The sequence below is a fragment of the Callorhinus ursinus genome, unplaced genomic scaffold (genome assembly GCF_003265705.2).
Source record: "Callorhinus ursinus isolate GAN/ISIS: 27379988/994484 unplaced genomic scaffold, GSC_fseal_2.0 scaffold13, whole genome shotgun sequence".
Classification (NCBI taxonomy): Eukaryota; Metazoa; Chordata; class Mammalia; order Carnivora; family Otariidae; genus Callorhinus; species Callorhinus ursinus.
This window is the reverse complement of record NW_027397075.1, coordinates 31,782,092-31,808,716: the sequence shown is the minus strand read 5'-3', so window position 1 is coordinate 31,808,716 and position 26,625 is coordinate 31,782,092. Positions and strand designations below refer to the sequence as shown.

At 41.7% G+C, this 26,625-nt stretch overlaps 1 protein-coding gene across 1 annotated transcript in view; it reads left to right on the top strand.

The window, feature by feature from the left end:
* Window positions 1-24,890, top strand: part of SLC9C2 (solute carrier family 9 member C2 (putative)) — a 105,449-nt gene extending 80,559 nt beyond the window's left edge. Inside the window, exons 22-28 of the mRNA XM_025877739.2 lie at window positions 1,844-1,942; window positions 6,102-6,269; window positions 7,779-7,910; window positions 19,987-20,172; window positions 21,264-21,348; window positions 23,246-23,301; window positions 24,812-24,890. Of these exons, the coding sequence (XP_025733524.1) occupies window positions 1,844-1,942; window positions 6,102-6,269; window positions 7,779-7,910; window positions 19,987-20,172; window positions 21,264-21,348; window positions 23,246-23,301; window positions 24,812-24,853 (768 nt within the window). The 3' untranslated portion in view covers window positions 24,854-24,890. The remainder of the gene's footprint in view (window positions 1-1,843; window positions 1,943-6,101; window positions 6,270-7,778; window positions 7,911-19,986; window positions 20,173-21,263; window positions 21,349-23,245; window positions 23,302-24,811) is intronic.
* The last annotated feature ends 1,735 nt before the right edge of the window (window positions 24,891-26,625 follow it).

Here is a 26,625-nt window from a genome sequence, read left to right as displayed (position 1 = left end):
TGATGAATTGGAAATACATAGGCATTATTCTCATTAGGGACAGCCCGGGGATTATGTGGCTAACCAAAATCCACATAGTAGACAAAACAAACACCCCTTATTGTAGACTATAGTTTCAATCTTGGTTTCCATCACAGCTGCAATAGTTAATTTTAACTACTCCTCCCTTCTTTCATCCTCCAACTGGTGTGGTTAATTAAAAACATAATGGTCTATAATGATAAGCCGGAAGTCAATGGTAGAAAACCAAGGTCTGAATAATACATAAGCTGGATAATTGGCTTTAGGTGACTTTAAGAAAACATTGGGAAGTCATCCATGCTTGTTTCAACACTGTCAAATAATTCAGAAATACATAAAGTGAAAAGTGAAAACTTGTCACTCTTAGCCCACACTTAGAGATAACCACTATGAATAATTTAGAAATATGTTTCCTACATATCTTTGTATAATGCAAATCTGTCCCCCTGATTCTCCTGTTACAAACCCTTCAGTGGCTCCACCTTGGTTTTGGGAAAAAGCCCAAAACTCTTTAATGTGTCTATGAGACCCTTCAAGGTCTGGCTCTGGCTCACCTCTCCAGTCCTTTCTCCACTGGGGCTGCATGATAATTTTCACGAGCCCTGGCACTTTTGCCTTAGTGGGTCTCTTCCCCCATCAAAAAGTACAAAAAATTATACTTTATAACTGTGTTAGTATAAAGATGAATATATTAGTATTAAATGTTTTAGTATTAAAACATTTTCCTCTACCAGAAGTTGTTTTATTCCCTTCTGATTTTAAAAGAAACCAGAATGTTGTTGTGAGTCTCTAAAGTATTGGGAATCTTACACACTATGCCTATTGAAGCCTAATTGATAACTCAGTCCTGGTCTCCACTCCTCCCTGTCTGAGACATACTGAATCTTCTGCAGTTTTGTTACCCCAAGTGCAGATGGTCTATTTGCCTTTGGGTCTTTGCATATACTGAATCCTCTGCCTTTGAATGATGTTCAAGTCATTGTATCCTGGCTCTCTGTTACCCTTCCTTTAGGCCTCAGCTTAGCTGTTCCTTCCTCTTTAAAGTCTTTCCTGGACAGGGCACCTGGGTGGCTCAGTCATTAAGCACCTGCCTTCGGCTCAGATCATGATCTCGGGGTCCAGGGATTGAACCCCACATCGGGTTCCCTGCTTGGTGGGAAGCCTGCTTCTCCCTCTCCCACTCCCCCTGCTTGTGTTCTTGCTCTCACTCTCTCTCTCTCTGTCAAATAAATAAATAAAATCTTAAAACCACAAAATAAAGCCTTTCCTGGACACCCAAGACAGGGTCCTGGGGCCTTTCTGAATTTTTCCAGAGCATCCTGTCTTTGTCTCCTTTGTCAGAAATATCACACTTTATTGTAAATATCTACTCAACTGAGCATTTATTGGGTGTTTCCACCAGTCACTGTAATCACAAAGTCTACAGTTTGCCTGCTTGTCCCTTTCTTTTAAAAAAATTGATGAGGGGCACCTGGGTGGCTCAGTCGTTAAGCATCTGCCTTTGGCTCAGGTCATGATCCCAGAGTCCTGGGATCGAGTCCCACATCAGGCTCCCTGCTCAGCGGGGAGCCTGCTTCTCCCTCTGCCTGTCTCTCTCTGTCTCTTCTGAATAAATAAATAAAATCTTTAAAAAAAAAGCCTCATATTTAAAGAAAAATTGATGAGGTATGTCAGCATGTTATAATTAATTAACAAATCATAGAATATAGTTTGAGGGTTTTTTTTTCTACTTGAAAGCCATTTTAGCTTTAAAGTCTTACTTCTATTTAGAAAAGTAGACTATGAAACTTTTGTGTTGACTCCCTTTCTATTTTTCTTGCAGGAGAGAGCCAAACTTGCGTATTTTGACTATGGAGATGTCATTTGTAGAGAAGGTGAAATGCCACAAGGAATCTACTTAATTATTTCAGGAATGGCAATTGTAAATATAATATATATTTATTCTTTACTGAAAATGTATTTTGAAATATATGATTTTAATATAAGGAGAAAATTAGGAACCAGGAAAGTTTTAAATTCTTTTTTAAAGGTTTATTTATTTATTTTGAGAGAAAGAGCACGAGTGCGAATTGTGGGGGAGGAGAAGAGGGGAAAAAACTCAAATAGAGTCCGTGCTGAGTGTGGAGCCCCAAATAGGGGCTCGGTTCCAGGACCCTGAGATCATGACCTGAGCTGAAATCAAGAGTCAGATGCTTAACTGACAGCCACTGAGGTGCCTTGAAAGTTTTAAATTTTTAACATAATTTCTAAATGAAACCATGTCTGCTCAGAGTGAACACTACAGCTGAGAGATAATACCCAACATCTGGGGCGCCTGGGTGGCTCAGTCATTAAGTGTCTGCCTTCGGCTCAGGTCATGATTCCAGGGTCCTGGGATGGAGTCCCACATTGGGCTCCCTGCTCCGCGGGGTGCCTGCTTCTCCCTCTCCCACTCCACCTGCTTGTGTTCCCTCTCTCTCTGTCAAATAAATAAATAAATTTTTTTTTTTTTAAAAAGGGAGATAATACCCAACATCTGAAATGCACTTCCATTTTAACAGAATGCTTTTATAATCATTACTTATTTCTTGCAGCAATCCTAGGAGGGAGTGGTCTTTTCCATGATGTTCAGATAAGGAACCCAGTACTTGGAGTTGTTGAGAGTCAATAATGAGGGGATGGACCACAATGTCAGATCCTTACAGAGTTCAAATAGAATGAGGATTGAAAATACAAGCTTTACTTCACCAATAGGAGGCTTTTGGTGACCAGAGAGAGAAAGATGTTAGTAGAGTGAGGGGAACAAGCATCCTTTAGAATCTGAATGCTAGTAGCTGAATACATGGGGGAGCCCCAGCTTATGGCCCAAATAATTCCCAGGCCCTAAATGATGCTTACAAGTGACAAACCCTTATTATAATGCACATAATATCTTTGGCTTTCTGGTTGTGGAAGGGATATTTCAGACCTTAAAAATATCCAATCGATCATGGAAATAAACTATTTTGATAAATATAATACATGTGTAGCGCTTTTCATTCATTCACTCATTCACTCAACAAATATTTACTTCATTACTACCTTGCAGCAGGCACTGTTCATTCTAGGCATGGGGAATTGACAAAACAAACAAAAATCCCTGCCTTCTTACAGTTCACCTTCTAGTAGAGGCATGGAAGGAGATGGGACAATGAGCAAAATAAGTAAGTTAAATACACAGTATGTTAGAAGTCATAGCTGAAGAAGTTAGTTGTAATTTTTTAAAGGGTGGTCAAAATGGCAATATATTATGACATTTAATCCTTATAACAGCCTTATTTTTCGCATGGGAAAACTGGTGCACAGAGAAATTAATTCACTTGTCTTCCAAGGGCACACAGTAAGAGGTCAAGAAGAGCTTTGAACCCATGGAGTTGGCCTCGGTATCCATGTCCTTAGCCATTATTCTATGCTGCTTCCAGTAGAATCCTTGTACTATGCTCCCATTCTAATCATAACAAAAAAACACTGTTACCATATTTATTAGATATGTCAAATCGAACATTTAAAAGCTGCAACATACATTTTCCTTTGGGGAATTTTCCTGCAATGACTGGCCTAATTAAGTCTTCTTAAAGAGTAAGTCCAACAATATTTGGGCTGAAGATGTTATTATGTTAGCGTTCAATTGATGCCATAGCAACTCAGCATGCATTTCGTAGCCTAGATTATCTCACAGTTCTTAGTTCAGTAGTCCTATGGGCTTACCTGGTTTCTCTGCTTGAGTCTCACAAGGCCAATATCAAAGGGTCAGCAGGGCAGTGTTCCCTTCTGGAAACTCTGAGGGCAGAATCCATTTCCAGATTCTTTGAGGTCATTGGTAGAATCTAGTTCCTTAGGGCTCTAGGACAGATGTCCCTGCTTCTTTGCAGTCTGTCATCTGGGACCCACTTCCAGCTCCCACAGCTGCTCCTCCATCCTTGCAGGCAGGCACTCATCTCAGAGCCGAAGTACATGTCAATTGCTCTCTTGATGCTGCGTCTCTCTGATCGGCTCTACTTCCTTTTCTACTTTTGAGGGCTTTTGTGATTGATTGCATTGGCCCACCAGGATAATCCAGAATCGGCTCTTTAAAGTCTGCTGATTAGTGACCTTCATTCCATGGGCAAAGTCCCTTCCCAGTGGTACCTAGATTAATGTTTGACTGAATAACAAAAGAGACAGGAATCTTGGAAGGACTTCTTTAAATTCTGTTTCTAGATGTTATCTTCTTTTCTTCATTTGTAAAAAGCAGAGACATTCTTCATTGCCCAAAGTCTTTGAACTGCATTCAAAATTAAATTAGAAAAATGTCAAAGCCCTTTGGAAGCATGACTGCCTCTAAATATCTGAATGGTAATCACTGGCAGGGGGGCAGTTTCATAGCCAACTTCTTCAGTGACCCTTTGTTCCCTGTTTCTTGTGTCCTGAACAAATAGCCTTCCTCTCTGATGTTCACAGCTACACTTTCTGAAAAATTCTGATTTTCAGAATTTTGGCTGATTCCTGAAGCTTCCTCCTGAAATCTGATCGCTTTCTTATTTCCCCATCCATGCCTGTCTATTCTTTTCCTGAAGTGACTCAGTCATCGTATAGTCACCCTAAAAACTTTTTCTGTTGATGGCCCATGGGAATTATTATTATTTTTAAAATAATCTCTACCACCAACATGGGGCTCAAACTCAGGACCCCGAGATCAAGAGTCACTAGCTCTATGTACTGAGCCAGCCAGGCGCGCCCCCCTCCATGGGAATTATTCTTAAGCATTTTAAAGGGCAACAAGATTGATGGAAATCATGGCTTGGTTTGGAGGCATCTGATTTCTGCATCCATGTAATCAAAGGTCTTCTTCCACCCAAGGTACTAGCTCATTATGATAAGAATTTCTAATGATGAGGGAACAAAAGGCAAGTTGAGGACAAAGCAGAAGCTGACACCTCACAACCCCCCACCATGGGATATATGTGACATTCCTCATGCATTCCTGGCTGCCCTAAAGCTAAGGAAAAGAAAAACAAATAGTTAACTTCTAGAGATCATAATACTGCAAGACGAGTCTCCCTCAATTTACAAATGTCTTAGCAATCTATAAGAACAAAGCATTTCTATCAATAACCTAGCTTCCAGAAGGAAATGTAAATACAATTAAGAGTCCTTATAACTTGCAGCTCATTGACAGTTACTTGAAGTGGGCAGAGTGTAATGTTTCTCCAGGAAGCTCCTAACTATTTTAGGAGCTAACTATCTTATTTATTTATTTATTTTTAAAGATTTTATTTATTTATTTGACAGAGAGAGACACAGCGAGAGAGAGGGAACACAAGCAGGGGGAGTGGGAGAGGGAGAAAGAGGCCTCCCGCTGAGGAGGGAGCCCCATGCGGGGCTTGATCCCAGGACCCTGGGACCATGACCTGAGCGGAAGGCAGATGCTTAATGACTGAGCCACCCAGGCGCCCCTAGCTATCTTAATGTTAGGATTAATCACAATGCCTTGCTAGAGGGAAAAACAACGTTAACTTGACAATGGCAAGGTCTCTGGTAATCCTGTGAGTCTTCTTTAACATATGAAAATCCTTTTGAAACCTCCCTTTTTCTTACCGCCCCCCAACCCCATAGTATATAATCAGCCACCTCTTTCCGCCCACGGGTCTTGTCCCCGTGCTTTAATAAACCACCATTTTGCACCAAAGATGTCTCAAGAATTCCTTCTTGGTCGTGGGCTCTGGACCTCACCCCCACCTAACCTCACCTATATTCCAAAACCCCATCTAATGGACTCAGAGGGGATGGTTGCATTAGTTGCAGACTGCAATCAGTACTTTTGGTGAGATTTTTATAGAAGGAAGGTATAAGTAAGTAGGAAGTTGTAAGTGGGGCATCTGTAAAGATAAAGATTGGAAACGATCCTTCCCTTGGAGAATTGAAATGTGAAAGGGACTGATTTTTTTGGAAGCCTTAATACCTTTTTCACGCCTGAAAGCGTTCATAAAGAATCTTTTCCTTCCATTATTAATAATTGCAGGAAACAGTGGGAGCTCCTACGATTTGGTCAAGGATTTTTAATTTTGTATTTCCCTTTGCAGTTGCATAGTTCACCTCCTACCTTCGGAACAGACAACAGCCTAAGGTCTGATAGAGGGTCCAAAACCATGTTTACAGAATACTGTACCAGTGGGGACATAATTGGAGAGCTGAGCTGTCTGCTTAAGCGTGAAATTGAATATACCGCCATCTGTGAAACTATTTTACAGGTAAGACTCTGGTTCTGTCTGTATTGTGGGCTATTAGTTAGTTCTTCCTGAAGTAAATAAGGAATGCCAGCATCTTTTCTTCCTTTGGGTTCTGATATCTTATGCAGTCGCCCACCCAGCTATTGTGAAGTAGAGTAGACTAGCTGAGAAAAGATTTAGTGTCTCACATCCTGACTGTGGGACCTGGAGTGAGCTATTTTAACCTCTTTGTGTCTTAGTGTCCTTGTTTATCAAAAGAGAATATCTAACTTTTGACGTTATGAAGATTAGGAAAATAACTAAGGGAAATGCCTGGCACGTATAGGCACTCAGTGAAAGACCACTGTTATGAGAGCAGTGTTTTTAACGAATACTTGTTTTTAAACTCCCTTTCTCCCATTTTTCATTGGCTTAAGTAAGAAGTTATCTATTCAACAAATAAGTGGCCTGAGGGGGATTCAAACAGAAATGAGCCAGAGTTGCTGCTTACATGGAATTCTCCAGCTTTTGGGACTGTTACATGCAATAGAGCAGGGTCCAGAGTCTTAGGGGTGTGTGGCACACAAGGCAATGTTGCTTTGTCAGTTTCATACTGTTTCATTTCCGGAAGAGGACAGGAGGCATAATTTAGTCACATGGCTGAACTGAAGTCATTGAAGTTCATGTAGCTTGAATTCTGCAGGAGCAGTCTTCCTTATTCAGGGAAGTTGACTTCTGGAAACAAATACTGTGAATCAGCCTGTGGCCAGCATGCAGGGGTGCAAGAGCACCTGGCTCCGGGGCTCCCCAGCAGACCAGGTTTGGCCACTCACCGCTGACAAAATCCAATGGCAGAGACGTGAGTGGTGGTGAAACAAGAAAGGAATTTGTTTCAGTGAGGTCAACACTGGGAAGACAGTGGACTAGAAGCTCAAAGACTCTTGAACGTGCTGAAAATACTTCCAGGTTTAGGAAGTAAGGAAAATGTGGGACAGAGGTGGGTACATGCAGGGGGGAAGTAAAGGCCAAATTGACCACTGTCTTAGAGTCGCTGGCAGGGTCTTGCTGGCTCAGGGCAGTCATTACTGCTTGCAGGGAGAGTTTCCTTCCCATCCGGGGGTGCTTTGCCCTCAGGGTCTTCTGCCTGAGCCAAGAGACAAGCTGGAAAGAAAAACCCAACTAGAAAGTTTGAGGTCAAAATGGAGGCAGCTGAAGTCCTCTTCTGAGCCTACTTTGCCTACTGTGGCAATAAAAATAGATATGTTTATGTGGCTTAGTTTGTGAATCTTAGGCTTATGAGCTATATCCTTTATCATAGCTATTGACTGGTATAAATTTTCCTGGGCATTGTTAAGTGTACACTTTAATTGAACTGTAAATTTTATTAAAACAATTTCTCCATAATGCAATGCTTTTAAATGGCAGAGTATCAGAATTGTACTAGATTTGATAGTACTAGGGGAAGATTAAATCTTACAGGCACCTTGTTTTCTGGTGGCCATGTAATTTAGTTCTGAATCAAGTTTGCTGCTTGGTACCTTGTGGTTTTAGGCCTGCTTTATCTCCCTGGAGGATTTATATGAAGGTTTTGATGTCTTCTGGCCATCCTTGGAATATAAAATATGGCTAAAGCTTGCGCTCAGTATTGCCTATCAGTATTTTGAATCAAGTCTCACTGATGAGGTAAGGTAAATGATTCAAGTATGAATGAATTTTTATTTACTTTTTACAAAATGCATTTCATATTTTTGAGACAGAGAAAGGAAGGCTGTGTCTGACCTTCTAAAATGAGATTCTATGGGCACCTGGCTTGCTCAGTCGGAAAAGTGTGTGACTCTTGATCTTGGGGTTGTAGGTTCAAGCCCCATGTTGGGTGTAGAGATTACTTAAATAAATAAAATAAAAAAAAATAAAATGAGATTCTAGAATTTTAACCACTCTTGTTCTGACTTCCTGTAGATCTTTAATCCTCTTGTCACAGCTAATTTTCCCAGGCTACCTGCAGTCATACCTTTAAAAAAAGGAGTAGATTCAGCAAATATTAAATAAATAGATTCCCAGGAACCAAATTAACATTAATCAGAATGAGTTAATGAAGTTTGGTGTTTATTCATTGTTTTTTTGTGTGTCTGTCTGGGCTTTGGAATTTTTTAAAAGAGATTTTATTTATTTGAGAGAGAGCACAAGCAGTGGGGAGGAGCAGAGGGAGAGGGAGAAGCAGGCTCCTTGATGAGCAGGGATCTCAGTGTAGGGCTTGATCCCAGCACCTCGAGATCATGATCTGAGCAGAAGGCAGTTGCTTAACCAACTGAGCCACCCAGGTGCCCCCCAGAGCTTTGGAATTTTTTTTTTTTTAAAGATTTTATTTATTTATTTGACAGAGAGAGACACAGAGAGAGAGGGAAGACAAGCAGGGGGAGGGGGAGAGGGAGAAGCAGGCTTCCCGCTGAGCAGGGAGCCCAATGTAGGGCTCGATCCCAGAACCCTGGAATCATGACCTGAGCTGAAGGCAGATGCTTAAAGACTGAGTCACCTGGGTGCCCTTGGGGCTTTAGCATTTTTATAAAAAAAAGCCCCTGGGGTGTTTCTAATGTGTATCCAGTGATGAGGACCACTGCTTTAAATTCTGTCAATAGGGAATACAAGAGGAATAGCAGGTTTCTGGAGGAAATAATGATCCCTTTTCACTAATATGTAGATACATAATGACTTCTGCTTTCAAGCTCAAAATCCCCAGCATTATCAGGCAATCTGCCTAGGCCCAGGTAGATGCCAATTGAGTTTCTTCTTGGGGCTGGGTTCCTGTTGGCTTTTCCCATGACCACAGTGAGTACTGATTGGGATGGTGTTTATTATAGTCTACTCTACCTATGTTAATATAAATCTCCTGCCTTTTCAAAATCTTTATTGGGGTGACTGAGACTCTTTCATGAACTTTTTCTCTAACAAGTAGTAGCTCAAGTCTCTTCTTGGTTGGCATAATTTACAATCCATATTTATATCCTATTTAATAATTATTTGAGTCCCTATTATAAGTTAAGAACTGAAGAAGTGACAGACCTGGAGTTCAACAGTATTCATTGCATTGAGAGACTGGATATGAATGTGGGTTAAAAAATTAGCATGTCTCAAGAGAATGAGAAGACAAGTCACAGAGTGGGAGAATATATTTGCAAAAGACACATCTGATAAAGGACTGTTATTCAAAATATACAAAGAACACTTAAAACTCAACAATAGGAAAACAAACTACCCAATTAAAAATTGGGCCAGGTTTCTGCTCCCTTCCCCCCCAACAAGTGCTCCTCCAGCTGCACTGAGCTCTCTCAGAGCTCCTGGCTCTTGCTAAGCTAGTGCCCCCAATGTCTCTCTCCAACCATCATCATGATCATCTACCAGGACCTCATCAGCCATGATGAGATGTTCTCCAACATCTACAAAATCCGGGAGATCAGGCATGGGCTGTGCCTGGGGGTGGAGGGGATGATGGTCAGTAGGACAGAGGGTAACACTGATGACTCGCTCATTGGTGAAAATGCCTCCGCTGAAGGCTGGGAGGGTGGAGGTACCAAAATCATAGTCATTACTGATGTTGATATTGTCCTGAACCATCACATGCAGGAAACTTCACAAAAGAAGTCTAAAGAGGTACATCAAAGATTGCCTGAAATTAATCAAAGGCAAACTTGAAGAACAGAGGCCAGGAAGAGTAAATCCTTTTATGACAGGGGCTACAGAACAAATCAAGCACATCTTTGTTAGTTTCAAAAATGACCAGTTCTTTATTGACCAGATGGATTCTGGACTGGAATTTGCTGGACCACTGTGAGGATGGATATATGATTTTCTTTAAGAATGGTTCAGAAATGGAAAAATGTTAATGAATTTGGCTATTACTTTAGATGTATCACCTGTTGTCATAACTGGCTACTGCTCTTCATCCTCATAGCACCAGGACTTAGACAAATAGGACTGATGTCATCTTGAGCTCCTCATTTATTTTGACCTTCATTTATTTGGAGCAGAGACATTGTTTTTAAGAAAAAAAACAAAACAAAACATGTCATGTAGGTTGTCTAAAAATAAAATGCATTTAAACTAAAAAAACAAAAAAAAAGGGTGGCTAAGCAGGGGGTGGAACCCTCGCTGGGACAGTGTGGTCTCAGGACCCTCGGGGTCACAGAAAGACCAGGGGTACCTGAGTGTGGCAGAGCTCCTGGGTATCAGAGTGGGGAAGCCGGCTGCAGAGACAGAGCCAAGGCGTGGGCTTTCAGCTTGGGGTTGCCATAAACTGTGATCTGTGGCACAGTGAGGCCACTTCTCCTCCAGCAGGGACCCAACAAGCGGCAGATCCGGGGAGACTCCCCTTCCTTCCCTGGGAGGAGCGGCACGGGAGCGTACTGCATGGATCTGCTGGGTTTGGAGACTCCACACCAAGTCAGGTGCCAGAGATAGAAATGCTCGGTCACAGGCTGGGTAAGCACAGAGTGCGGCCAGAGACCGGGGAGATGGGAGTGATTGACTGCTTTTCTCTGGAGGTGCACTGAGGAGTGGGGCCCCGAGTTCTCGGCTCCTCTGGGGCAGATATTGGGAGGCCACCATTTCACTCTCATCCTCCAAAGCTGTACGGAAAGCTTGCAGGGAACAAAAGCTCCCGAGATCAAACCCAAGCAGATGACTTATCCCAGACCAGGCAAGGGCGGGGCAATTCCGCCTCCGGCAAAGACATTTGGGAACCATGGCAACAGACCTCTCCCCCAGAAGATCAGCAAGAACAGCCAGCCAAGACCAAGTTTACCGATCAATGAGAACAGCAGAACTCCAGCGCTAGGGAAATACTGCACATAGAATTCATGGCTTTTTTCCCACTGATTCTTTAGTCTTTCAAAGTTAATTTTTTTAACTTTCTTTTTTTTTTTAATTTTTCTTTTTCCCTTTTTCAACCAACATCTTATCAATCCCTTTTTAAAAAAATCTTTTTTATTTTTCATTTTTAGAGTCATATTCTATCCCTTCATAGTAGTTAACCTTATTTTTGGTATATATATATAAGTTGTTTTCTCTTTAAGACTTTGGGATACAGTTTCTTCTAACAGACCAGAATATACCCTAAATCTCTAGTGTATGGCTTTGTTCTAGTCTCCTGCCTGATCACATTCTCTCCTTTTTTTTTTTTAAGTCCTCTTCTTTCTTTTTTCAACCAACTTCTTATCAATTCCTTTTATAAAATCTTTTATAATTTTCATCTTTACAGTCATATTCCATCCCTTCATTGTATTTACCCTTATTTTTGTACATATATAAGCTTTTCTTTCTTTAAAATTTTGGGAGACCCTTTCTTCTAACAGACCAAAATATGCCGAAATTCTAGTGTGTGGCACTGATCTATGCACAAGCCTGATCATATTTGATCATATTCTGTTTTTTTGTTTGTTTCTTTGTTTGTTTTATCTTTTTCTTTTTTTTCTTTTTCTTTCCCTTTCTTTTTCCCATTACAGGTCTCTTCTGATTTATTTAGTGTATATTTTTCTGGGGTCCTTGTTACCCTGTTAGCATTTTGTTCTCTCATTCATCTATTCTCCTCTGGACAAAGTGACAAGATGGAAAAAATCACCAAATAAAAGAACAAAAGGCTGTACTGACTGCCAGGGACCTAATCCATACTGACATTAGAAGATGTCGGAACTAGAGTTCAGAATAACGATTTTAAAGATACTAGCTGGGCTTGAAAAAAGCGTGGAAGATATTAGAGAAACCCTTTCTGGAGAAATAAAAGAACTAAAATCTAACCAAGTCGAAATCAAAAGGCTATTAATGAGGTGCAATAAAAAAATGGAGGCTCTAACTGCTAGGATAAATGAGGCAGAAGAGAGAATTAGTGATACAGAAGACCAAATGATGGAAAATAAAGAAGCTGAGAAAAAGAGAGATAACTACTGGATCACGAGTGCAGAATTCGAGAGATAAGTGATACCATAAGACAAACAACATTAGAACTGGGGTCCCAGAAGAAGAAGAAAGAGAGAGAGGGGCAGAAGGTATATTGGAGCAAATTATAGCAGAGAACTTCCCTAATGTGGGGAAGGAAACAGGCATCAAAATCCAGGAGGCACAGAGAACCCCCCTCAAAATCAATAAAAATAGGTCAACACCCTGATATCTAATAGTAAAACTTACAAATCTCAGAGACAAAGAGAAAATCCTGAAAGCAGCTCAGGAGAAGAGATCTTGTAACCTACAATGGTAGAAACATTAGATTGGCAACAGACCTATCCACAGAGACCTGGCAGTCCAGAAAGGACTGGCATGATATCTTCAGAGCACTAAGTGAGAAAAATATGCAGCCAAGAATACTATATCCAGCTAGGCTGTCACTGAAAATAGAAGGAGAGATAAAAAGCTTCCAGGACAACAAAAACAAAAGGAATTTGCAAACATGAAACCAGCCCTCCAAGAAATATTGAAAGGGGTCCTCTAAGCAAAGATTGAGCCTAAAAGTAACATAGACCAGAAAGGAACAGAGACAATATACAATAACAGTAATCTTACAGGCAATACAATGGCACTAAATTCATATCTTTCAATAGTTACCCTGAATGTAAATGGGCTCAATGCCCAAATCAAAAACACAGGGTATCAGATTGGATTAAAAACAAGACCCATCAATATGCTGTCTGCAAGAGACTCATTTTATTTTCTTTGTTTTTTTTTTTAAATTTTTTATTGTTATGTTAGTCACCATACATTACATCATTAGTTTTTGGTGTAGAGTTCCATGATTCATTGTTTGTGTGTAACACCGATTGCTCCATGCAGAACGTGCCCTCTTTAATACCCATCACCAGGCTAACCCATCCTCCCACCCCCCTCCGCTCTAGAACCCTCAGTTTGTTTTTCAGAGTCCATCGTACAAGAGACTCATTTTAGACCCAAGGACACCCCCAGATTGAAATTAAGGGGTGGAAAACAATTTACCATGCTAATGGTTACCAAAAGAAAGCTGGGGTGGCAATCCTTCTATCAGACAAATTAGATTTTAACCCAAGGACTATAATAAGAGATGAGGAAGGACACTATATCCTACTTAAAGGGTCTATCCAACAAGAAGATCTAACAATTGTAAATATCTATGCCCCTAACATGGGAGCAGCCAATTATATAAGCCAGTTAATAATGAAAGCAAAGAAACACATCGACAACAATACAATAATAGTGGGGGACTATAACACCTCCCTCACTGAAATGGACAGATCATCTAAGCAAAAGATCAACAAGGAAATAAAGACTTTAAATGACACACTGCACCAAATGCACTTCACAGACATATTCAGAACATTCCATCCCAAAGCAACAGAATACACATTCTTCTCTAGTGCCCATGGAACATTCTCCAGAATAGATCACATCCTAGGTCACAAATCAGGTCTCAACCAGTACCAAAAGATTGGATCATTCTCTGCATATTTTCAGACCACAATGCTTTGAAACTGGAACTCAATCACAAGAGCAAAGTTGGAAAGAACTCAAATACATGGAGGCTAAAGGGCATCCTACTAAAGAATGAATGGGTCAACCAGAATATTAAAGAAGAATTAAAAAAAGTCATGGAAACCAATGAAAATGAAAACACAACTGTTCAAAATCTTTGGGATGCAGCAAAGGCAGTCCTAAGAGGAAAGTATACAGCAATACAAGCCTTTCTCAAGAAACAAGAAAGGTCTCAAACACACAACCTAACCCTACACCTAAAGGAGCTGGAAAGAGAACAGCAAATAAAGCCTAAACCCAGCAGGAGAAGAGAAATAATAAATATCAGAACAGAAATCAATGAAATAGAAACAAAAGAACAGTAGAACAGATCAACGAAACTAGGAGCTGGTTCTTGGAAAAATTAACAAGATTGATAAACCCCTGGCCAGACTTATCCAAAAGAAAGAGAAATGACCCAAATCAACAAAATCATGAATGAAAGAGGAGAGATCACAACCAACACCAAAGAAATACAAACAATTATAAGAACATATTATGAGCAACTCGATGCCAGCAAATTAGAGAACCTGGAAGAAATGGATGCATTCCTAGAGATGTATCAACTACCAAAACTGAACCAGGAAGAAATAGAAAACCTGAACAGACCTATAACCACTAAGGAAATTGAAACAGTCATCAAAAATCTCCCAACAAAAGAAAGCCCAGGGCCAGATGGCTTCCCAGGGGAATTCTACCAAACATTTAAAGAAGAATCAATACCTATTCTCCTGAAACTGTTCCAAAAAATAGAAATGGAAGGAAAACTTCCAAACTCATTTTATGAGGCCACCATTACCTTGATCCCCAAACCAGACAAAGACCCCATCAAAAAGGAGAATTACGAATATCCTTGATGAACACGGATGCAAAAATTCTCACCAAAATACTAGCCAATAGGATCCAACAGTACATTAAAAGGATTATTCACCAAGACCAAGTGGGATTTATCCCTGGGCCGGAAGGTTGGTTCAACATCTGCAAATCAATCAATGTGATACAATACATTAATAAAAGAAAGAACAAGAATCATATGATCCTCTCAATCGATGCAGAAAAAGCATTTGACAAAGTACAACATCCTTTCTTGATCAAAACTCTTCAGAGTATAGGGACAGAGGGTACATACCTCAATATCATAAAAGCCATCCATGAAAAACCTACAGCGAATATCATTCTCAACGGGGAAAAGCTGAGAGCTTTCCGCCTAAGGTCAGGAATGCAACATAGTATAAGAAGTCCTAGCCACAGCAATCAGACAACAAAAAGAAATCAAAGGCATCCAAATCGGCAAAGAAGAAGTCAAACTCTCACTCTTTGCAGATGATATGATACTTTATGTGGAAAACCCAAAAGACTCCACCCCAAAACTGCTAGAACTGATACAGGAATTCAGTAAAGTGGCAGGATATAAAATCAGTGCACAGAAATCAGTGGCATTCCTATACACCAACAACAAGACAGAAGAAAAAGAAATTAAGGAGTTGATCCCATTTACAATTGCACCCAAAACCATAAGATACCTAGGAATAAATTTAACCAAAGAGGCAAAGGATCTGTACTCAGAAAACTATAAAATACTCATGAAAGAAATTGAGGAAGACACAAAGAAATGGAAAAATGTTCCATGCTCATGGATTGGAAGAACAAACTTTGTGAAGATGTCAATGCTACCTAGAGCAATCTACACGTTCAATGCAATCCCTATCAAAATACCATCCACTTTTTTCAAAGAAATGGAACAAATAATCCTAAAATTTGTGTGGAACCAGAAAAGACCCCGATTAGCCAGAGTAATGTTGAAAAAGAGAAGCAAAGCTGGCGGCATCACAATTCCGGAATTTCAGCTCTATTACAAAGCTGTCATCACCAAGACAGTATGGTACTGGCACAAAAACAGACATGTAGATCAACAGAACAGAATAGAGAACCCAGAAATGGACCCTCAACTCTATGGTCAACTAATCTTTGACAAAGCAGGAAAGAATGTCCAATGGAAAAAAGACCGTCTTTTCAACAAATGGTGTTGGGAAAATTGGACAGCCACATGCAGAAGAATGAAACTGGACCATTTCCTTACACCACACACAAAAATAGACTCAAAATGGTTGAAAGACCTAAACGTGAGGCAGGAGTCCATCAAAATCCTAAAGGAGAACACAGGCAGCAACCTCTTCGACCTCAGCCACAGCAACTTCTTCCTAGAAACATCACCAAAGGCAAGGCAAGCAAGGGCAAAAATGAACTATTGGGACTTCATCGAGATAAAAAGCTTTTGCACAGCAAAAGAAACAGTCCACAAAACCAAAAGACAACCGACAGAATGGGAGAAGATATTTGCAAATGACATATCAGATAAAGGGCTAGTATCCAAAATCTATAAAGAACTTATCAAACTCAACACCCAAAGAACAAATGATCCAATCAAGAAATGGGCAGAAGACATGAACAGACATTTTTCCAAAGAAGACATCCAAATGGCCAACAGACACATGAAAAAGTGCTCAACATCACTCGGCATTAAGGAAATCTAAATCAAAACCTCAATGTGATACCACCTCACAGCAGTCCAAATGGCTAAAATTAACAAGTCAGGAAACGACATATTTGGCAGGGATGCGGAGAAAGGGGAATCATCGTACACTGTTGGTGGGAACGCAAGCTGGTGCAGCCACTCTGGAAAACAGTATGGAGGTTCCTCAAACAGTTGAAAATAGAGCTACCATGTGTTCCAGCAATTGCACTACTGGGTATTTACCCCAAAGATACAAATGTAGGGATCTGAAGGGGTACATGCACCCCGATGTTTATAGCAGCAATGTCCACAATAGCCAAACTGTGGAAAGAGCCAAGATGTCCATCGACAGATGAATTGATGAAGAAGAAGTGGTATATATATACAATGGAATATTATGCAGCCATCAAAAGGAATGAGATCTTGCCATTTACAGCGATGTGGATGGAACTAGAGGGTATTATGCTGAGCGAAATAAGTCAATCAGAGAAAGACATGTATCATATGATCTCACTGATAGGAGGAATTCTTAATCTCAGGAAACAAACTGGGGGTTGCTGGAGTGGTGGGGGGTGGAAGGCATGGGGTGGCTGGGTGATAGACATTGGAGAGGGTATGTGCTATGGTGAGCGCTGTGAATTGTGTAAGACTGTTGAATCACAGACCTGTACCTCTGAAACAGATCATATATTATATGTTATAAAAAAGAAGAAGAGTGTAGGAAGGGAAAAATGAAGGGGGAGAAATCGGAGGGGGAGACGAACCATGAGAGAATATGGACTCTGAGAAACAATCTGAGGGTTCTAGAGGGGAGGGGGTGGGGGGATGGGTTAGCCTGGTGATGGGTATTAAAGAGGGCATGTATTGAATGGAGTACTGGGTGTTATACGCAAACAATGAATCATGGCACACTACATCAAAAACTAATGATGTAATGTATGGTGATTAACATAACATAATAAAAAAAAAAGGGCCAAAAATCTTGACATGTCACCAAAGAACATATGTAGATGGCAAATAAACATGTTCTACAAACATATGTCCTCAAAAAAATGTAACAATGTGATTCCATTATGCATCTATTAGAATAGCCAACATTTGGAACACTGACAACCCCAAATGCTGCAGGATATGGAGCAGCAGTAAGTCTCATTCATTGCTGGTAGGAATGCAAAATGGTAGAGCCACTTTAGAAAGTATGGAGGTTTCTGACAAAACTGAACATGCTCTTACCGCATGATCCAGTAATCAGTATCCTCGATATTTATCCAAAGAAATTGAAAACTTGGGGTGCCTAGGTGGCTCAGTCAGTTAAGTGTCTGTCTTGGGCTCAGGTCATGATCTCAGGGCCCTGGGATTGAGCCCTGCATCGGGCTCTCTGCTCAGCAGGGAGCCAGCTTCTCCCTCTGCCCCTCCCTTCCCCCCTGCTTATACTGTCTGTCTCAAATAAACAAAATCTTTAAAAAAAAAAAAGTTGAAAATATTGTACTAAGGAAGTCATGTTTCTTTCACTATGTGGCAATAATTTTCAGAAAAATTTTAGCAGAAGGGTAAAAAGATTTAGATTCTTCTCTTTGCTTTGCCTCTTCGTGAGAAGTGGTACACATTTAGTATGTCTAGTATGGGTGTAGTATGTAACTCCAGAGGAGAGAATTAGGACCAACAGGTCGAAATTGTATGGAGTTAGATTTGACTTAATAATTAGGTGAATGCCCTTTCATTTTTTTTTAAAGATTTTATTTATTTATTTGAGAGAGAGAGAGAGAGAGAGAGAGAGTGCGTATGCACACTAGTTGGGTGAGGGGCAGAGGGAGAGGGAGAAGCAGGCTTCCTGCTGAGCAGAGAGCCTGACCCTGGGACTCAATACCAAGACCCTGAGATCATGACCTGAGCTGAAGACAGATGCTTGCTTACCAGAGCCCAGAGAATCCCTATTTAACACTTTGGCTTATTTCCTTCTAGTCTTTTCCCTTCAAAGAAGTAGCCAATTAAGACTTTTTAGAACCCCTGAAAAGGGGATTAGAATCACTGATAAGCTTATACTGCAACCCTTCCCCTAAACCATATAACTCAAAATTTATATGCATTTAAAAACCAAAATACCTTATTTTTTTTTAGATTTTTCTTCTTCCAAAATTTTAGGTATTTGCTAGTTATCTTATGTTTTTCATGCCTCAGCTGAGCTGGTGCTCTCAGCAGGTAAGTGTTCAGTTTTCCCATTAGGGACCCAGGTTCGAGGGTGGGTCGTGTAGTTGTGAATGGAGATGTTCAGAGTGAGGGCACTGTCCGGGAGATTCCTACCATTGGACTGACCTCTAAATGCCTGTATGCCTGTATTAGTTTGCTGGAGCTGCTGTAACAAAGTACCACAACCTGAATGACTTAAACCACAGAAATTTATTGTCTCACAGTTCTTGAGGCAAGAAATCAAGGTGTCAGCAGGGTTGGTTCCTACTAGGAGCAACGAGGGAGGGAATCTGGTCCTGGCCTCCTCCTTGGCTTGCAGATGACTGTCTTCATCCCACATGGAGTTCTCCCTGTATGTGTGTATGTGTCCAAATCTCTCCTCCACCTTTTTTTTTTTTAAAGATTTTATTTATTTATCTGTCAGAGAGAGAGAGAGAAAGAGAGAGAAAGAGAGCACAAGCAGGGGGAGAAGCAGGCTCCCCGCTGAGCAAGGAGCCTGATGCAGGGCTTAATCTCAGGACTCTGGGATCATGTCCTGAGCTGAAGGCAGGTGCTTAACCGACTGAGTCACCCAGGCATTCCTCACTTCCCCCTTTTTAAAGAAGCTTTATGCCCAGTGTGGGACTTGAACTCATGATCCTGAGATTAAGAGTTATGTGCTCTACCGACTGAGCCAGCCAGGTGCCCCCAAATCTCCCCTATTTATTTATTTGAGAGAGAGAGAGAGAGAGAGTGCGCTAGCGCACAAGCAGGGGAGGGGCACAGGGAGAGGGAGAGGGGAAGCCAACTCCCTACTGAACGTGGAGCCCCACATGGGGCTCAATCTCCTGACCCAGAGATCATGACCTGAGCTGAAACCAAGAGTCAGATGCTTAACTGACTGAGTCACCCCTGCACCTCTTCCCCTTTTTATAAGGACACCAGTCATATTGGATTATTTGCCCACCCTACTCCAGTATGACTTCATCTTAACTTAGACAATTACATCTGCAATGACCCTATTTCCAAATAAAGTCACATTCTAATGTACCGGGGCTCAGAACGTCAACATATGAATTTTTTGGGGGGAGGACACAGTTCAACCCATACGTAACAGCTTCCTTCCAGCTCTAAAGACTATTATTTTGAGCTTTAAAGTACGACTCAAACTCAGTGTGTTGCTTTGTTTTGTTCTGGCTTTTTGCTATTGTTTGTTCACTTGCCCAGTGGGGTGTTCACTTAATGCCAGGTAAAACCGAATCCACAAGGCATAGCTGACCACCTTGCTGAGGCTGATTGAGAGCTCAGGCAAACCTGTGAATCAGGCTGGGCATCCATAACCAGGGCCACTAATAGTAACAACATAAACACTCTGAGTTCATAATCTTGTCTGAGGTCATTCTGAACTCTAAAATAAATTCTGTCTGTTGGTCCTAGGGTCTAAATGCCTTTTGACTCCCTCAAAGAACTCAGCTCAATCAGTGAATGTGTTTCTTCCTGATTCCATGTGTCATTCGGCATGATTTATAGAAAAATGTAATTTTATTGTAGGACTTGGACTTTCAGAAGTGTGTGGCGTTCAATCTGGCATACGTGGAGACTTTATCAAGCTATAACGAAATGACTATTGATAATGTGACCATGAAATTCGTTATTATTGTGTATGGTAGTGTCATTGATACTAAGACAGAGGTACCATATCTTGCACCTTGCATTTTGCCTAAAACCTGTGAGCAGGTAAGGACAGTTATTTCTAAGGAGTCATTTGCTTTCCATGGTGCCCCATAAATGACTTGAAAACTCAACTGACCACCTTAAAAAGAAATGTAACCTGGAAGGACCGTGCAGTTTTCACCACCTTTAACAAAACAGTCCAAACATGCCCAGGGCTTCTGTACCATTAAGCAGTTTGTGCCCAACACAGGAGTGTGACCCAGGGGGCACAGGGGGCTGGAATCCGACTGTTCTCTGCTTGCCAAGCCATTTGCCCTGGAGTGGGGCTGTGCCTCCTGAGGGACGGGAGTGCATTTGTCCCTCTTGTAGCATTCTTATCTTTGTATCTCTCAGCAATTCAGAGGATGACAGTAATCTAGATGCTTTTCCAGTAGAAAATGAAAATCTCTTTAGCTTTACAGCTAGGGGTGGGGGTGAGGCAGGGAATAGCAGGAACAATGCTCACAGTTTGGTTTAAGACACCAAGGTTTGGAATCAGTCCTACTTGGGTTTCAAGCCCAAGCCCTGTGCCCACTAGTGTGTGAGCAAAGGCAAGCTGCCTTTTGACCCTCCGTTTCCCTTTAGTGAGACGAGGCTGACAGCAGCTGCCCATCTGGTAAGGTTCTTGTGAGGATCCAGAGAGACAGTATCTGGTCTCTAGAGATGAGAGTTATAATTATATCACTTGTACGCTCCTTGCCTTCCGGGAGGGCAGATTTGGCGGGCACACAGGGCAAAACTCTAAGGAAAGAAGACAGTCCTGCCACCTGGGAAGGCTGGGCCCTGAGCCTTTGAACATCAGCGTCAGGGTACAAGTAACTCCGTAGGTGTTGGGGATTCCCTGTTTTCCAAGCTGGGAATGTCTGGTCTGGTTATAAGTAAGGTGTAGAGAGTTCCTTTCTGATGTCTGTAAATAATGCAGAAGATAATTTTCTGGTCCAAGACTTCTTGAAACAATGTTAAAGGGTTTTTCAATGAAAAAGATGGAGAGCTTAGACTGGAAGCCCAGTTCTGGGTTTTGGCTTATTTCTTATATTCTTTGAAAACGTTAAGGAGGAGGCAGCTTAGAGATAAAAGGATGCTCTTCTGACTTCTTTTGACTTTTTCCCTTTTAGGTTCAGGGAACTTCAGATTTAAGCAAGCTGCTGGTTGTGCAAGCATCTGAGCCTGCCAAAAATACTGATGATGCCAAAGTCATGGGTAAGGGGTAGCCCGTTAGTGATAGGAAAACCATGCAAAACTCATTTAATTCTAAGAAAATTACTTGAGGGTATTATGTGGATTTATCATCAGTCCCCATCCTTGGGCCCACCCTGGCTGCCATATTGCTTCAGGGAGGTCATCTATCAGAGTCTTCCAGACACTGAAATCCAGGTGGCTCCTTTCTCTCTCTTGTCCCTTCCTTCACACTCGTGCTGGTAGAGAGTAGCTTCTGTGTTGTACCCTGTTCCAGTCCTGGCAGGCTGGACTCACAGAGTGCTGTTGGGGGCAGAGCAAGAACGGGAAGGACAGAGACTCTCTCACAGTGGGTCCAGGTGTGGCGAGCTGATGTGCTCCCAACAACCAAAGGGAATATTTGGAACCTGACCCTTGCTCTCTGAATATTCCAAATCATAGTCGCAGCCACAACTCAACTGTCTAGCCTGAGGGGCACTTTGATAGTTACTAAGTAATTACAGTCACTAAATGTGTATGAGTGCCCCATTGCATGTATCATGGTGCTAAGCAGTACACCAAGAAGATGAGGTAGGAAGGCCTTGTTCTAGAGAAAATGCATTCCCTTCCTTCATTTCATGCTCAGTGCTCCTGCTCTACCAAGCTGTGTTGTCATCTCCCCAACTGCCCCAGCTTGAAAACAGTCAGCCTTAGTATGCTTCTCCAGTTGGCACCCTCCTGGCGTTTCCAATTCACGTGATCAGCCAGCTTAGATGTCATGCAATTCTTCATGAATTGTTAATTTGGGGGGGGTTGGGTTTGCATGATTTCAAATTGTGTGCAGAAAGTGACATTTTATTCATATTTTATATCTCATTTCTCATTTGCACAATTCTTATAAAATACAGCCCCACTGTGTGCTGGGGCTCCGTGCCCAGTGCTAGATGGGGAGCAAGCCAGACAAGGTCTCTGCCCTTGTGAGGAGAAAAGACATTCAATAAGTAATTCTACTTCCCTCTCAGAAGTAAATTCAACCTCAGACGTTGTTGCGGCTTACTTTCTACCTCTGTTCTGGGGTCATGGGCACCACCTGATTTTGGGGAGCCCCCTCTGCTCCAGGTCTTCTGTTCAAGCTGGTGAACACTGAAATAATCCTTACTCCAGCCCTCAGAGTCTTCAGTCTGCTTCTCTGCAGTTTCCATAGTTCTCTTGGGGCACCGGAATCTATGGCCGGGCTTGGAGCTCAGGGCCTAGTGTGAACCCCCTCGGGGCACCCTGAGGGCTGCTGAGTCAGAATCTTAGTACTGCCAGGAAGCAGGGCACAAGTCCCCATTTGTCCTGGGCCTGTAGGCCTCTCTCTTTCTTCAGGCTCTCTGCAATCAGTCATTTTAGACGGATGGTACTCTATCCCCAGTGAATTTGGGACAAAAGTCACACATCATAGGCTCATGGACTGGATTCCTGGTGCACTGGATTTGATCCACATACATGTTTTGTTTTAAAAATTTAAGTTGCAGAGTATGAACATCTAAATATTTCACATTTAAAAAAAAAATCCAGATTTTGAGCTTTTCTTGAAAAACTCAGAAAGCGTGCCAACACTTGGTCCTCGTTCCTGTATGTGGCAACACGTAGAGCTGAGCCTGGGGGAAGCACATGGTTTGCAGTTTGCCGCAGTCCATACCCTACCCTCTTGTCTCAGATACGGCCCACTTTCTTGTCTGTGTGACCTGCCTGTTCTCATTTGACTTTGTCAGCCCTTGCATGGGATTCTTGGGAGCCTAATAATGGGAAACTAAAGAACCCGTATGGAAGGGGAGAAGGGAAAGAGGAGACCTACTGGGAGAAAGCAAATTGATATTTCAGAATATTCTTCTGCTACCTTTACTCTTAAATTCCTAATTTAGTTTTTCTGTCTGATGCATGTATTTGATTGCCTCAGTCAACCCTGGTCTTCGAATGACCCAGAGAGAATATAATTGGAAGAGAAAAAATGAGGTAATAAACCTGACATTTGGATTCGATTTTTCTTACTGACTATTAAACTACATAGCTGGAATGAGCTGTGAAGCTGGGTAGCAAAATGTAGGTGGTTGGGTGGTGAGAAAAGAGACCCTTAGCGGCAGCTCACTGATTTGAAAAAATTGGGATAAACCTTACCTGAATTATTTAACAATTAAAATGATACAATGTTTTTGAAAGATGTGATTTTTCCCCAGGTCCCCCATCCCAATATCCCCCCTCTTGACCTCCTTCCCATGATGGCTCAATAGTGGGGACCTACAGGGCACGTTAAGGATGCGGAGGATCAGGTCACCCGCACGATTAGACATTAGCATCTAAATGCCTGTGCCTCTCCATTTGGAGTGTGCATTCCCTGAGGATTTGTGGGTGGTGTGCCCGGGGTATGTGGAGCCATAGGTGGATCCAGGGAATCTTCCTAGAGTATCACATTTTTTTTTTAAATTAACATATAATGTATTATTTGTTTCAGGGGTACAGGTCTGTGATTCATCAGACTTACACAATTCACAGTGCTCACCATGGCACATACCCTCCCCAATGTCCATCACCCAGCCACTTTTACTTGATGTTCTTTTAAAAGGAGGAAACTCATTTAACCATTAGGTTATTTGAAATGTTCTATATTAAAACAAGCATATTATGGAGTAGGGTGACAAATTTGCATGAATTTTTAAGATAAACCAGGAGACGTCAAACCATTTTATTATGGAGAGTCACAGAAATTTTGCCCTGACATCTTTTCCTGCTTTCATCAGCAATCAGGGCCAATTTGGAAAAGCTTGAGAAGTGCTGGGCAGCATGTGTAGAGTGGGAGAGGGGAGGGCTGGTCCCATGGAGCCAGGACAGAGTGGAGGTAAGTCTGGGGAGTGGGGGACCTACAAGGCTAGTATTACTCAAGGGGTCCCTAACAGAGCTTATTTGGGCCCGAGTCCACAGCTGAGTGGAGGAGAAGACCACTCTGACAGGGCAATAGTGAGCTAGGCGAACACACAGGTGGCCGAGGGAACAGTACATGGTTCCAGGATGGGCTTCAGGGCCCTTCAGCACTATCTCTCTCCCAGTTGCGAAGTCACCCCAAATAAACATGCTTCCCAAGGGAAAATGACGTGCCATCTAAGTGCAGTTTCAGGAGAAGTCCCGTGGCCTACCACAGCCCTAACCAGAGAGTCACACTAACATCATTTTGGTAGAAATTCTGGGCCTGCCCGGTCATCTGTGATAGTCAGGGGGTGTACAGATGTTTGTTGGGGGAAGGAAAAGTCACATTGACCAAACCAAATATGATTTATGGTTCCTTTAAAGAAAGCAGCTTAGTTCTTTTTAGGCAGGCTTCCTAGGGTCATCCTCCCCTCTTTCTTAAAAGCACCCTGTTTCACAAATGGGAAACCTAATTGGGAGTCAAGTAATTTAACTGACTCCTCATTGTCACCATCTTTTCCAGACCCCATTATTTAAAAAAAAAAAAAAAATTCTCGTTTTTTAGGAAAGAGGTTTCCAGTTATCCTGGAATCGGTCACAAAGTTAACTGGAATTCAACTTACCTGACATCTCTTTTCCTGAGGCACGCCTTTGTCAGACTGCTCTTACTGAATTAACGCAGTATGTCTTCACAAGAGGATGTTTGATGGCATAGAAATGCACATGTATCTCTCAAAGCCCTTAATATAGAAGATCTTTTAGAGGGAATGTTCTGGATGATAAAATAGAAACTTCTCAGTAAGTTTTCTGATTGCATTTAATAGTTAATGTTTCTCCTGAAACGCTCGTCTAATATTTTGCTTTTGACTTTCTTGTATAGTTGGAAAGTGGATCCCATTTTAGGAAAGAATACTAATGGTGCTAATGTGATATGTGGAGTCAGGTTAAAGACTGAGCTAACCTCCTGGCCCAAGTGCCAAACGATTACCTGGCAAGGAGGTTACTTAGAAGTTGCTGGAACAGTGAACTGCTGTATTTATTTCACAAGTGATGGACTGCTGTAAAAGTTCTAATTTTAAGCACTTGCGTTATTACTTGAGATGTTTAGAAATTTGTCAGGATAATAAAACAATTCATGGCCTACCAATGAGAGTAAAAGTTATCAAGAGCATTGTACAATTAATATATTACTGACTGAAGCATATGACCCATAATTTGATATGTTGTTAGTGCCTCCCTAACATTGTCCAGAGAAAAGTTATTCCCTCCCTCCCCAATTTAGTAAATGTTGAAAAATGGAACTATGTTCGCCATCTTAGCTACTGAAAGCAAAGTTTAGGAGAAATTAACAATCTTACATTGCATAATACTGTTTGGTATCACTTTTCACTTTCTTTTTAAAAGTCAAATAAAGTTTAGTTTTATGGCCTGGTTGTTTATTATTTGGAATCCATCATCTTTTTTCATTTCAACAAGATTTTGAAAGGATATTTGGTTCTCTGCTTTAGGGAAAACCAGAGTAGAGGTAAGAATAGAGGAAAAGGTGAGAGAAAAAAGTCAGTCCTAACTATTAGAACCTTCTGGGCACCTAGCATAATAGGGCAGTATTTCAGCGTGGACTGTGGATTACCAGCATGTCAGCAAATTCCGGATGTGGCTGCAGATACAGGAACCTGGCCACTGGGACTGAACCACATAGGCTTCATTTTCCTTTTTCTCATTATATAAAAATGTTGACATACAATGCTACGTTGGTTTCAGGTGTACAACAGTGTTTCAATTTCTCTAAACCTTATGCTGTCCTCACCACACAATGCTATTACAATAGTATTGACAATGTCCCCTACGCTGTACCTTTCATCCCCGTGACTTATTCTATTAAAGGCTTCATTTTTCTTATGGTAACAGCATGTCTGGAAATAGGCAGAGGGGGGTGGGTACAGCAGCTTGAGGAAGTTATCACGGAGCTAGGCTGCAACCCCTGCCCTTGTCCTTGGCCTGGGACTTTGAGCCTCAGGCTGGCAAAATGGCATTTGTACGTCTAGGCAGCCTACTGGCTTTTCAATAGGGCAAGGAGTTTTTCTCTTTAGGAGGTTTTGCCTTTTCATCAGGAATGGACCTCATCCCAGGCCAACACTGTCAGGTGCCCAAACCTATCACCTTAAGGTGAATTTTAACTGGCACCGCACTTTGCCACCCTTACTATAATCTGGGTGTTTTTGGTGAAAAATAAGGGGTAAATGAATATTGGGCTAACCGCTGCAGTTTATCTGCTGGATTCCACATCATAATCACCTGGGTTGTTACCAATGAAGAACATCTGGCCACCTAGAACTCAGTCTCTGGGAGGAGGCCCCTGGGGTCTGCATTTCAATACTC